The sequence below is a fragment of the Engraulis encrasicolus genome, chromosome 22 (assembly GCF_034702125.1).
Source record: "Engraulis encrasicolus isolate BLACKSEA-1 chromosome 22, IST_EnEncr_1.0, whole genome shotgun sequence".
NCBI lineage: Eukaryota > Metazoa > Chordata > Actinopteri > Clupeiformes > Engraulidae > Engraulis > Engraulis encrasicolus.
The window spans coordinates 34425654-34438661 of NC_085878.1; the positions used below are offsets into that span (position 1 = coordinate 34425654).

At 44.2% G+C, this 13008-nt stretch overlaps 1 protein-coding gene across 2 annotated transcripts; it reads right to left on the bottom strand.

Annotated features, from left to right (window-relative positions):
- Window positions 1-8700: 8700 nt before the first annotated feature.
- Window positions 8701-12480, bottom strand: ctrb.3 (chymotrypsinogen B, tandem duplicate 3). 2 transcript variants are annotated; one of them, XM_063188817.1, is made up of 7 exons: window positions 12367-12480; window positions 11696-11799; window positions 11096-11175; window positions 10878-10956; window positions 10199-10379; window positions 9553-9686; window positions 8701-8993 (listed from the first exon to the last, which is right to left on the bottom strand). In XM_063188817.1, exons 1-7 carry the CDS (start codon window positions 12416-12418, stop codon window positions 8832-8834), a joined length of 792 nt encoding a protein of 263 aa, XP_063044887.1. In that variant the 5' UTR covers window positions 12419-12480; the 3' UTR covers window positions 8701-8831. The 2 variants fall into 2 exon arrangements, with proteins under 2 accessions (XP_063044887.1, XP_063044888.1); XM_063188818.1 differs by lacking the exon at window positions 8701-8993 and adding an exon at window positions 9230-9298 and having other exon boundaries at window positions 12367-12471.
- Window positions 12481-13008: the final 528 nt, after the last annotated feature.

The following is a 13008-nucleotide window of genomic DNA, read 5'->3' on the forward strand; positions in this document are numbered from 1 at the left end:
CTGCCTTTTACACATGGCAGGGCACGTTTATGGCTTCAGGGCTAATTTAACTAATAACATCTGTGAATTGGATGATGTGATGCTCCTCTCCAGTCTGTAGAGAACATTCTGCAGGTGACATTCTGCTCTCAAGGTCAAGTTGAACTAAGAGTTCTGGAGGCCGTGACAATAATGACAGTCATGTCCTCCCTACTGCAACACAAGAATGCATTCGTTGTTTGTTCAAGGACCTTGCTTCTAGGGCTGCACGATTATGGAAAAAATCATAATCACGATTATTTTGGTCAAAATCATAATCACGTTTCTTAATCACGATTATTGATTTTTGCAGATTTTTTTGAAAATTATAACAAGATGAAATATAACCAAGAATGAATTACATACAGAATGAGCAAAATAAAATGAATTGTAATAATTATGTAAAGGCAATAGCATGAAACTTAAGTGGACAGATTTCTGGAAAGAAACACCAGCCTGTCAGTATGTTCTGGCTTCAAGGACGTTCTCAAAAGTAGGTCACTATTGCCATTAAATCACGATTAAAATCATGAGTTCGATTTCACTATTTTATCACGATTTTTATTATTTTTCGATTAATTGTGCAGCCCTACTTGCTTCCTTTCGTTTTCTTGAGGGCTATGGCTAGCGTTATATGTTTGAAAGATAAGAAATGATGCGAAAGAAAAGAAAAGAATGTCTGACTAGGGCAAAGTGCAGTAAGTAACTACATATTTTGGCAAAATTGAGTTCAGACTGAAAATGGTCTTCATTACACTTCCTGACTTTGGGACAACGCCTTTGGATTCAAATGTATCCCATTTTAGAGACCAAGGCTTTGAAGTCCATTTTCTCAGTTTCAAGGTTGGCGTAGTTACTGCACTTTGTCTTTGTAGGGCAGCATGGCACCTATCATGTACTAGCCTACTACATGCAGCAGCAGTGTTACCCACATGGGGGCTTTAGGCGAAACACAGACATGGGGATGTATGACGTCATTTTGAGGTTATATTAAATATTCAAGTTCTTTTGTTTCAGGCACGTAAAAGTTTGTCATCTTTTACCTGACATGTTTCGGTGAAATGTCCGTCCTCATCAGAGGGTCACATGGATGTTGAAGTGTGATGTGCTTTAAAAGAGCTGAAGTTGTGGAGGTGTGACCTTCCTGTCAATGCTGTCATATAACTCTAACAGGAGGTGTGACGAACCTGTCAATATTGACAGGAAGGTCACACCTCCACAACATCAGCTGTTTTAACCCCTTAATGCACGCCGTACCTCCTGTGGCACGCTGTAATAGACATTGAAAGTTAACTACTATAGTACTACACTACTATGACAGTGCACGGGGCCTTTAGTAATACAACATTACAACTTGGTCATTGCCATGCTGGCAACAGATAATTTATAATGCCGTGTCTTAAGGGGATATAGCACATCACACTTCAAGATCCATGTGACCCTCTGATGAAGACGGAGGTTTCACCGTTGAAACATGTCTACAACAAACAAACTTGAATATTTAATAGACATGCAGGGTCGGATTAAAGCACAGGTTAGACATGGCTGCAGCTTAGGGGCCCCCACCTACCAGGAGGGCCCTGATTGGCCAAAAGTGAAAAACTTGTGGCAAGGAGGATTCTCAGCTCGTACATGCAGGGTAATTTGCTTACCAGGGGGCCCCACAGCAACCTGTATCCTAGGGACCCTAGACCATCTTAATCCAGATCTGTCGACATGGGGCCTTTTTTATTTGTTTTTTTTCTGGTATTAACCATGGTGGGGTTGACAGTTGAGCCCCACCAAAAATGGGCAAATTTGGTGAGGCCCTATGCAACTGCCTAGTCTGCTTATTGATAAAAAACAGCTCTGTCTACATGTACCTATCAGTATCTACCTAACACAGTTTCTATGTTGGCAATAGCATCGATTAAGTAGACTATACTTATTCAGAATATCATAGCATGATTTCAAATTAGGCCATGGTATTCTGTTCAGACATGGCCTGTGGTAATTTGCTGTTATCAGAATGGCAATGTAATTACCAAGTCATAATATATTAACCTGCCACTTTATTAATGTATAAAGGCTCTGTGTAAAAACAGTGAAAATAGGCTACACAATAGTGAAGCAAAGACAAAGGCAAATTCATTCTTTTTTATCTTAGACTGTTCTTTTCAAACTGTAGAATATGGCCTGCTTCCGAGATCTGCATCTCCTTCAGTGTGTGATCTTTCAGTTCCTTTTCACTTTACATAAAACTAGCCTACCACTTAATCAAGTCACTCCCAAGTGGTGCCAAGCGTATCAAGCACTGATGGGATTTGACATCTTCAAGAGATGTCTGCTTGAGTGTATGGTGGTGTGTATTGACACAAAAAAAGTATAATCTGCAAAAAAAATCCTTTCGTTTTCAGAAAAAAATGATCCCGCTTCTTAAAATGCCCCAGGATGTTCTGATTGTGTGAAGTATCCTTGACTCAGCCGAGCTCTTTTCTTCATAACACTAATTCCACTGGGCCGTGCTGACTACATTGAGGTTCCACAAATTTGGCAACAAAAAAAAATGTTAAGAAGACGGGAGGCTTATTAAACCCTTAGAGAAGGATGGTTTCCAACGCAGAGCACGTGATTTTAGATTTGTATGTAGCTTTTGGGCAGCTTTTGGGAGAGAGAGAGAGAGAGAGAGAGAGAGAGAGAGAGAGAGAGAGAGAGAGAGAGAGAGAGAGAGAGAGAGAGAGAGAGAGAGAGAGAGAACAGTCGGGGGGAAAAGCAATACAAGTGTGTTTTGTGTTTTGAGGGTGGGGGAATAAGATGTTCTTCCACACCCTTGCTGCCACCCCCGAGTGTAGCTCTGATGCTAGGCCCAGTGAGGAGAGGAGACAGGATTACAAACACAGAACACTCTGGAAGGATTGCTGGGAGCTGCAGACAGGGCCAATGGCAGCTTTGGCCGAGCCTAGGACAAAGTCATTCGCAAGTCCCCCCACCCACGACCCACACAATATATACAATGTAATTGGCACCCAATTCTGGGGTCTCCTCTCTCGCAGGGCCCATGGCAACTGAACCCGTTGTCCCCATCCCCCCGCCCCGCCTGCCGGCTTCCCTGGCTGCAGAAATCAATGCCTGTTCAGTGTAAGCTTAGAGCTACTGTTGAACCTGACAGAGATCTCCCCAGCGAGCATCTCATGCGTCTCTATATATGAATCATGCTGAAGAAGGGCCCTCCATGCATGCCTAGGTCATTGAGAGTGAAGGAGACCCTCTTCACCCCGCATAATTGCAATTAGTGATATTGTGCACCAGAGATGAGACTGAGAGAGAATAGTAAGAGCTAGAGCGTAAAGACATTTGATGAGCACAGTAAGACTCAAGCACAGCATCTGGTCCCCAGGCAACTATTCAAACAATCCCAATCTCCCGTGGCATTTCACAGATGTAAAGCAATGGCCTCAGACAGATTCCTGCAGATACTGTGGTTGACAACAACCAAAATGTGGCTTTTGATTTCTTTTCCAAAACAGAAAATCACTGATTGGTGTTAACTCCAACTCTATTCGTTCTTTTCCTTATTATAATATATTTTGACACATTGATTTATTACTTTCTAACACTAATACGTGTTATCTTACGTGCACTAATTCAGCTTTTTCCCCCTGATTTTACACCACAGCCACAGTGCACCAGCTTGGATTATGTTCTTGTGTTGAACGTAAGCGCATTTGGCACAATATAGTCCCAGAGCACAGACACTAACAACATGCAAAAACTGCTGCTCAATCAAGTGCATCTCTGTGGAGAGGAATCAAACTAACTGCTGTGAGAACAGACAGATGTGTTCACGGGAAGCCAATCAGGCTTGATGGGGGTAACAAGGTTACTTTATTCCCAACGGCGTGGAGCCTTCACCAGTTATTGTCGTGCCTGGTGGCAATAGACATCCGATGACAAAGGAAGATCAGAGAACTGTCCCGATTGAAACGACGCTCAGAGGTATTAAATGACTTCAATATAGTAATTCGATTATAATTATAGATATTATTATTATTTTCCTCTGAGTCTTCATTATGTGTGGATTTGCATATGTTAATTGTATTGACACTAGGGGAGGAATATTTTGCCACGCAGCTGTTTCTGCTGTTAGTCTCTCTCTCTCTCTCTCTCTCTCTCTCTCTCTCTCTCTCTCTCTCTCTCTCTCTCTTTCTCTCTCCATGTGCCAAGTTGAGCATAGCAGGCCGCTGCACATAGACACAGTTTGTTTGCAAAGACGGCAGCGCGCACGGCTGACTGTTCGCAGAGCTCATTACCATTTAAGTTCTGTTATCATCTCTGCAATTGGCAGAGAACCATTGTACATGTCCTTCAGTCTTCAGTGGTTTTCTTGTAAGGAATACAGAGCAAGTTGGTCTCCATACGGGTACAAGGGGCAACAATTTCATGTTTGTTTCTCATGTTCACCGTGTTTATAAACACGATGTTGTGAGGAGGGGCAAGACACTGGCAGCCAACCAAGTGAGCAAATGTTTTGACCGACAGCGGTTTCCAACGATCAGAGGTTGGAAAAAACAAAAATTTAGAACCCATGTATTACTACTACTAGGCCCAGTCCCAGGGGCCCAAGAGCGAAGGGGGCCCTGAAGCCTGTAGCCTCCAACACTTCATTATTGGTCTATATTTGAAGAGCTTTGTTGCAAAATGACATATATCCATTTTGGAACATTTTGGGAAATTGAAATTGAAATTGAAATTGAAATTGGGGGGGGGGGGGGTTGGGGCATCTTGTTGTCTGGGCCAGGGGCCAATGGAGTCATATTCCGTTCCTGGTATAGCCTTATAACTATAGCCTTTACATGTTCCATATTATATGTTCATGTTACATATGCATGATGTGTTCTCAATGGGGATATTGGGGCTTATGGTGGTGCAAGAAGCAGCTTATTTGTTTCTTTATTTGAATTCTGTTCACCTTGTTCACCTGAATAGGTCTGAAGCAGAGGCTTGCTTTCGCTAAAGGAAATGCCAGTGATTTATGCAAAGCAGTTGAGTTACATAAGGTAAGCCTATCTAAATGTCAGTAGCTCCAAAGATAAAATATACTGAGGAAATCACATGCATAACTTTTAAAAATATGTTGTCCAAAGCCTGGCTAAAAGTTCAAAGTCAGGAAGTAATCTGCTTTACACACACACACACACACACACACACACACACACACACACACACACACACACACACACACACACACACACACACACACACACACACACACACACACACACACACACACACACTGCTGCTCACACACATACACTTGTACGCACGCATGCACGCGGCACACACACACACACACACATACAGGGAAATTAATGGACACAAAGAGAGTGTAAGGGAAGAGATAGAAAGAGCGGCAGAGGACGGGTGAGGGAGGGAAAACAAAAGTGATGAGAGAGAGAGAGAGAGAGAGAGAGAGAGAGAGGTCTGCGGCCTGTCCTGATCTCTCAGCAGGGCCGCTGACAGCTTTGGCTGGACCCAGGACAAAGTCATCCAAAAGGGACCCCCATCCAATACATACAATATAATGATAGCCCAATTCTGGGGCCCCTCTATCCCTGGGCCCGGGACAACTGTCCCCTTTGTCCCCCCTGTCAGCTTCCCTGTCTCTCAGAGTGACGGTGGCCACTGAAGATGAGAGATGAGATGAGAGAAGTGGTTCCTGACTGAGGGACTGCTGCTGGTGTCCTCTCGGGGCCCCATTATCCCCCTCACCTCCCATTGGCCACAAATTAGATTGATGTGCTTCAGGATCACAATGGATGATTCCCCCCTGTAGATATACTGTACAGTAAGTCAATGGATCCCCCCCTTCACAGGCCAGAGCTGCAAGGAGAGAGAGAGAGGGGGGGGGGGGGGGGAGAAGGAGAGAAAGAGAAAGAGGGCCCGGGAGGGAAAGAGAGAGGGACCGAGAGTGAGAGGGTAGATAGAGGCCCCCACTTTAGATCCACAAGGAGAGGGAGAGAGAGAGAGAGAGAGAGAGAGAGAGAGAGAGAGAGAGAGAGAGAGAGAGAGAGAGAGAGACGTGTTGATTGCTAACAGGGAGCTCTCACTGTGTATAGGGTCACAGCAAGATGACTTGGCCACACGACATGCATATACTCAGTCACATGCAGGGAAAAGCACACTCACGCACAAGTGGACACTGTTTCTCTCTCGTCACTCTCTCTCTCTCTCTCTCTCTCTCTCTCTCTCTCTCTCTCTCTCTCTCTCTCTCTCTCTCTCTCTCTCTCTCTCTCTCTCCTTCTCTCTCGCTCTCTCTCTCTCTCTCTCTCTCGCTCCCTCTCTCGGAGCGCACACGCCCACACACAGTGAGCTTTGAACAGCACAGAACAGAACACTCACTCTAGACCCTGGAGTCTGGACAGTACAGGGTGAAGCATAAGCGTGCCGTGTGGCTGTCTGCTTATTTATCACCACATGTTTTATCTGTGCTGCTGTGAAAAGAAGTCCCTGGTGTTTGTTTTGAAAGCTGCTATATGCCCCAGTAACCCTTGAGGGGAAAAAATGGTAATACATGCAGGAGCAACCTTCATCTAGGCTATATGAAGATAAGTACAGAGTGTGCACAGGAAAACAAAGAGAGCGAATCGTTCAGAGTGACACTTGCTGTCTCAACAGGCTCATCAGTAGGCTATGTGTGCTGAGGTGGTGTGGTGTGTACATGCTGCACAAAATTTCAGCAGCCGTCTCACGAACACCATTTTTTAAGAGCAAATTCTACACTTGGGCTTAGAGAGTTTGATTTAACACCTTTAGTCCTGTTCTCTAAGTGATGAATTAACACTGTTGACGTCATTTACCTCATCATATGCCTGCTTACGTTGGCCCTACCATGGCGCAAATGGTAGGGCACTCGTTTGCTACGCGGTCGGGTCGGGTATGATTCCAGGCCCGGGTCCTTTGCTGACCCTTCCCCTCCCGTCAGTACCTTCACTGTTCTGTCAAATAAAGGCAAAAAGCGCAAAAATATATATTTTAAAAAGAAGTCTGCCTACGCCAACTTAGTGTCTAAATAGAAAAGTTGAAAATTTCAATTTACAGTATTGCCTCAAGTGTTTCAGTGAAATCTCGTCTAACGGTAGGTAACTGTAGCCTGCCATTTTATTCAAGACACATTCTCTTTGTGTTCTGGTGAAATAATCTTTCACCTCACATGAACCAGAGGGTCTCATCTTTGTGGTATTCTGTGGCCTTATTGTTCTCCACAGGGAGGGTTCATCCATCTATTCATGGCCCTCTGGGAGACTGGGGGTCTGATGGCTGCAGAGTGGCTTGGCTTTTGAAACTGTGAGCAGAATAGAGTACCCCTCATTTATCCAGAGCTTTTTCTCTGTGTGTCTGTCTTGAGTGGATGTGCGCTCACTAGCATCGGAACACTGTCTTGAGCTCAGCGGGGTTGTGTGATTGCAAGAAAAAGGCCATGGAAAATATTCAATTATTTGTCCCAATGAGCGTAGTTATATGTATTGATTGAACATCAACATATTGAAATATCAACCACAAACATTGTGTTTAAAGTCTAGTTACATAAAAAAAACACTGTTGCTTAAAGAACATGTAATTACAATCAAACATTGCACATCAACAAAGAAGGAAAGAACCAATTCAGTGAGTTACATATCTGCTACATGTTTACAATCAGCGTAGTTATATGTATTGAACATCAACATATTGAAATATCAACCACAAACATTGTGTTTCAACTGTTAAAACCAATTACAATCAAACACTACGCATCAAGAAAGAAGGCATGAAAAAGAATCACTTCAGTGGGTTGCATACTGTATCTGCTACATGTTTACTGAGTTTCATCAGCACATCTGTAATTGCTCTGGATGTTTTTCTTTCCTGCTCTCTGAGGATGTAGGCTATTTTGTCGCAATGTTGTCATGGAAACACTTGATGCTCTGTTGTCACTTTGAAATGACAGATAGCTTTTGTCAAAATGCAATATTACATTGGTTAAGCATTTATGATTTATGATTCCCCCCCAGACTATTATCTCTTTGCTTGAATACAGGAAATTGTGATCTTTAAGCTTATTTATTTTGTCACAGAAAGTTGACTAACACAGGATTTATGAATGTTTTTCAAGTCAAGTGAAATGTGTTATAACGTTTTTTTGTGTGTGTGTGTGTGTTTGTGTGGATGTTTTGTTTCATCATTGTACAGCTTTCGATACAGTCATACAAACAAGAAGGAAGAGCACAATTTCTTACCTTAGAAAATAAATACCTTTTCTTCTATTGATTCACACCAAGACAATTGACAATCAGAAATTATTTACTCATGGATCATTATCGCCCTCTAGTGACGGTATTGAGTCATAGAATCTCAGCTGGGATTTGATCACATTAGCTTCCCTTTTACAGGAGCACTGCTCCTCCTGTAGTCAAGCTGGTAATCTCTCACTGACATTGTGACACTGCACTCCACACTGCACACAGCAAAATTACATTTATGCCTCACCCATGCAAGGCGGGTAGCCCCAAACAGCGCTGCAAGGAAGCAGTGCAGTAGTGAGGCAGCGTCATGCACACTGGTTTATGGCTGGCAACCCTTGGGCTACAAGCCTGACACCCAAACCGCTTACACATGACTGCATCACATAGCACCATATTAGAGAAAATAAGCACAGAAACAGAGTTGCTTTGCTATTCACTGGTTTATTGTGTAATACTGGAGATACATGACAAGGTGTTGCTATTGACGTTTTGTTGTTATGAAAGTTGTTGTGAAAGTGGACGTTGTCTGACGACTGCTGACATCCCGGTGGCTTAGTTGGCAGCAAGGGTCTGGTCCACCCAGGCGCGGAGCATGGTCACGCGGGCGTAGACGGCGGGGGTGGTGATGGAGCACCTGCTGCTGCCCCAGGACACGATACCCACCAGGGTCCACACGTTGTCCTTCTGGCACACCAGGGGGCCGCCAGAGTCTCCCTGTGGACATGACAGAGACAGAGGGATGAGTTAGGGGGAGTTAGGACTAGAGACGATGGATGTGGACAGGAGAACAATTACATGTTTGTAGCCCCTTAATGCACGCCGCACCTCCAGTGGCACACTGTAATAGTCATTGAAAAGTTAAGTACCATAGTACTACAATACTATGAAATAACACAGGGCCTTTAGTAATGCACTACTACTTGGTCATTGCCATTCTGGTAACAGCAAATGTATAATGCTGTGTTTCAATAGGTTAAACTTTTTACATTTTTGGGCATATAAAGTCTGCCAGAGTCTCCCTATGAACATGGCAGAGACAGAGGGGCAAGGGGGAGATAGAAGAGGATGGATTTGGACAGAGGAACAATACAATGTTTTTGTTTTTTTCTTTACATTTTTGGACATTTAAAACTTTCAAGCAAAGTTGTGGTGCGCACATCCAAGACGCAGGTGCAGGATAAAAAGTAAAAACTATGGAAAAAAAAGATGAATGTCCGCATACCGCTCCTATTGCTTAAATGTAATGTAATAATGTAATGTAACAATGTCTCACCATGCAGGAGGTGGCACCATCACCGCCAGCGCAGATCATGACGTCGGAGATGTTGCTTCCCCAGTGCTGCTTGCACTGAGTGTTGGAGAGCAGGGGCAGGGCAGCCTGCTGCAGCTTGTTGGGGGTGAACATGTCTGCAGTAGAGGAGGACAGGGAAGTTCAATGGTTAGGGAGGTGTCCTTAAAGGTTCGCTGTGTAGGACGGTGGCCAGAGTAGGTATTGCAACTATGCAGCTCATTGAAACTGTCAAATTTAATCTTTTCATGAATATTTACTAAATAATGAACTAATATTTACAAGTGTTACCAAAGTGCACTATGCCTTGCAGCTAAAAATGCCTTAAAGAATACTTAGAATATGATGGTGGTTGTAAGTATTCATGGAAAAAGGTAACATTTGTGCAGCATGAATTCTGGAAATAAACAACTACAAATATTCCGCAGTGCACCAGATCAGACGGTTGCAGGTTTGAATCCCTGGGAATACAATCTAAGCAGTTATATCAACTATCCAAGTGATAAATTAACGCTGCATTTTTAATACTGTGTAGGCACTTGCTTCCAGGCTCTTCTATTAGATGATTTACCTCTTAACTTAACCCGGTTTACTCCTGAACCAGCTTCTTAGTATACCCCTCTGGACTCACCGTTGTGTGCCATCAGGCCCCAGCCAGAGGTCACGCACTTCATGCCATCGGCGAACACATCGCTGGTCTCGGCCAGGCAGACGGGGGACACGTGGGTGTTGAGCTGGATGGGGGTGGTCAGCTTGATCAGGGCGATGTCGTTGTTGATGGTGTAGGCGTTCCAGTTGGGGTGAGTGAAGACCTGAGGAGAAGATGGAACACAACCAGGCTTGGATATGTCTCTTTGTTTTTTTTACTTCAGAAATTAATTCGTCACATGTATTAATAAACGCGTAATAATGTTGTTAGCTATTGCAGTTTTGCAGTCTGTAAGGGAGGAATGGCACAGAGTCATTTCAACTCCCTACAGAGAGTGGGCTGATCGGTGAGTAATTTGGTCATGAAGATTTGTAGAGACGACAGCAAAAGGACTCAGCTCTGTTTTTATTCATATTCAAGTGTATTACAGATAGAACCAGCTGCTCTTTATGGTTCCGTTTCCGTTTCCGGCTTTTATGGTGTGTCAATCCTCATAAGCAAAACGGACTACTTAGACCACATCAGTAAAGGTCTCAGTACAGTTCACTTCCAAGGGGTCTGGATACACTTTGGAGTGTGAGCAAAAAATGTTGAATCACAGGTCTGACTTAACGTGAATAGCTGAAAGGGACCAGGTGTGAAAACACCCTAGGTGACCTACCTGCTGAACTCTCATGGTCTGGATGTCCTCACCGGACACTCCCTTGTTGTGCTCGCCAACAATGACGCGGTGGCTGGTCCTGAAATGAAAAAAGCAGTGTTTTCAGTTTAAGTAAGTAAGTATGCCCTTTACTATCCCACAATGGGGAAAGGCAAACCAAAGATTAACCATTCACCTTCTACAATCACTTTCTAGGGAGTAAGGGCGGCCAGTCTTACCTCACATTGCAGTGGGCAGCAGTCACAACCCAGTTCTCGTTCACAATGGAGCCGCCACAGAAGTGGAAACCAGTGTAGTCCTACACCCATCACAGGAAGAAATTCAAAGTGTTCATATTGTTGAAAAAAAAGAATCCTCATCTAATGATACAAAATCATTTTCAGCAACAATGCAGTTACAGTACTCCCTTCTTGCTTTGTAGGGCAGTATTGATTCTTTAAACCAGGGGTGGGTAACATATGTCTCAAGGGCTGTTCACTGCCCTTGAGGCCGTCTTATCCAGCCCCTGACATAATTTCAATGTCAATACAATTTAACGTGACATGTTTTGTAAAGAAATGTTAGAAATTACAATTGCAATTCAATTAACTCATAATTTCAGGGGACCTATTGAAGTTGGGGTCTGTTTTAAAGGTGGCTGCCTTCCATATAGACCTAAAGTGCAGGGGGAAATCCTGGTTTGTGTTCATAGTAAGGCCCTTGGAGGACTTTGTAAAATTTGAAGTGGCCCTCCCTCGATTGAAAAGGTTCCCCACGCCTGCTTTAAACCGTCCCAGTGCCATATGCTGAGGGTGCCAAGATGGATGTAGGGTACCCACCTGCAGGGACACCTGCCAGGGCCAAGAGTGGGGCACGGCCTCCTCGCCGTTGACGATGCGGGCATAGCCGCTCACCACGGGGGGGATGGCGGGAACGCCACAGCCTGCACATGGATGGACAACAGAATTTAGAGACGAGTTAACCCCTTTCCCCAGAGCCTCTGTTATTATTACCTTATCGTCACCAAAAGTGTAATGACCGAGTCTTAATCTGTTACTCAGGCTCACAGTAAAGTCCAATCAAAGTTGTTATAATGTAGTTGAGTCTTTTCAGAAAAGAGTGAATGAACAGGCCCATCTGCTTAAAGAGGCTATGTAAAGCTTTAGCACTGACAAGTGGTTACTTTCTACGTGACATTTTTTGGACTGAATGTTAAGGTGTCATGAGACACATCCCTATCTAAAATTGTTACAGGCAGAATGGCTGAAGAGTTTGTTAGCAGAGGAGGTTTGAATGTCTAGCAAAGGTTCTCCTGCAAACTGTGGAGCCTTCACTTGATGAAACCTCCTGAAAGAGTACTCTGTTTGTTGGCTACTGTCTGACTCAAGAGCTATGTTGAATTGAGTCAGCCATAAGTCTGATGTCTGTGGACACTGGTGTGACTCAACCAAGGCAATGGCCAATGGGGAAAAAAACAAAGAGTGGGTGAAAACAGCACCCGCAGACTTACCGTAGGCTGCGCTGACGAAAGCCAAGCAAGACACGAACCAGAGGAAAGCCATTTCTGAGGATGTGAGGGAGCTGTGTCCAGCATGACCTTATATACCTGTGAGGGCTCAAGAGAGTCACACACACACACACGTTCATCCCAGGACAGCTGAGCATCCAGAGCACTAGTAAACCATTAACCCCACCAATGTTACCTCACCTGGTTATCGATATTGGAAAACAGTTGCTGAATTCTCAGGGTGTTTTTTTCCTACTCACCAGGTGTCATGTCAATATGAGCTACTCGTCGAGTTGAGCTGCAGTATCACGCCACTGTAACGCACTGAGGTAGTTGCGCCCCAGTTGCGCTCCATCTTGACGAAGCAGCAGCGCATCTTGACAAGAACAGCGGTTCACTGGAAAGTTCTGGAGCCGTGGCGTGTTCCATTCTGACCTTGAAAGGCCTCGTGGTGGCTTTGAAGTTTGGGCGAAGCCGGGGGGAGATGTGCCACCCCTTGCTGCTTTCTCGCCAAAGTTATTTTAATAGCTACAACTTCACAGTTCTCGCCTTATCTCAGGATTTTCTCTCATGTGACCCCCCAAAGGTCACGCCAGGTCTCAGATCTCGTCTCATGAGTCTCAATTCAAAAGATGATGTAAGGGT

Bases quoted from the DNA above. Each gene is read 5' to 3' on its own strand.
- ctrb.3 (XM_063188817.1), bottom strand. From the start codon at position 12,418: ATGGCTTTCCTCTGGTTCGTGTCTTGCTTGGCTTTCGTCAGCGCAGCC. The intron at 10,957-11,095 runs GTAAGACTGGCC...TTTTCATTTCAG, and splicing joins GCTGCCCACTGCAATGTGAG to GACCAGCCACCGCGTCATTG. The intron at 9,687-10,198 runs GTGAGTCCAGAG...CCTCTACTGCAG, and splicing joins GGGCCTGATGGCACACAACG to ACATGTTCACCCCCAACAAG.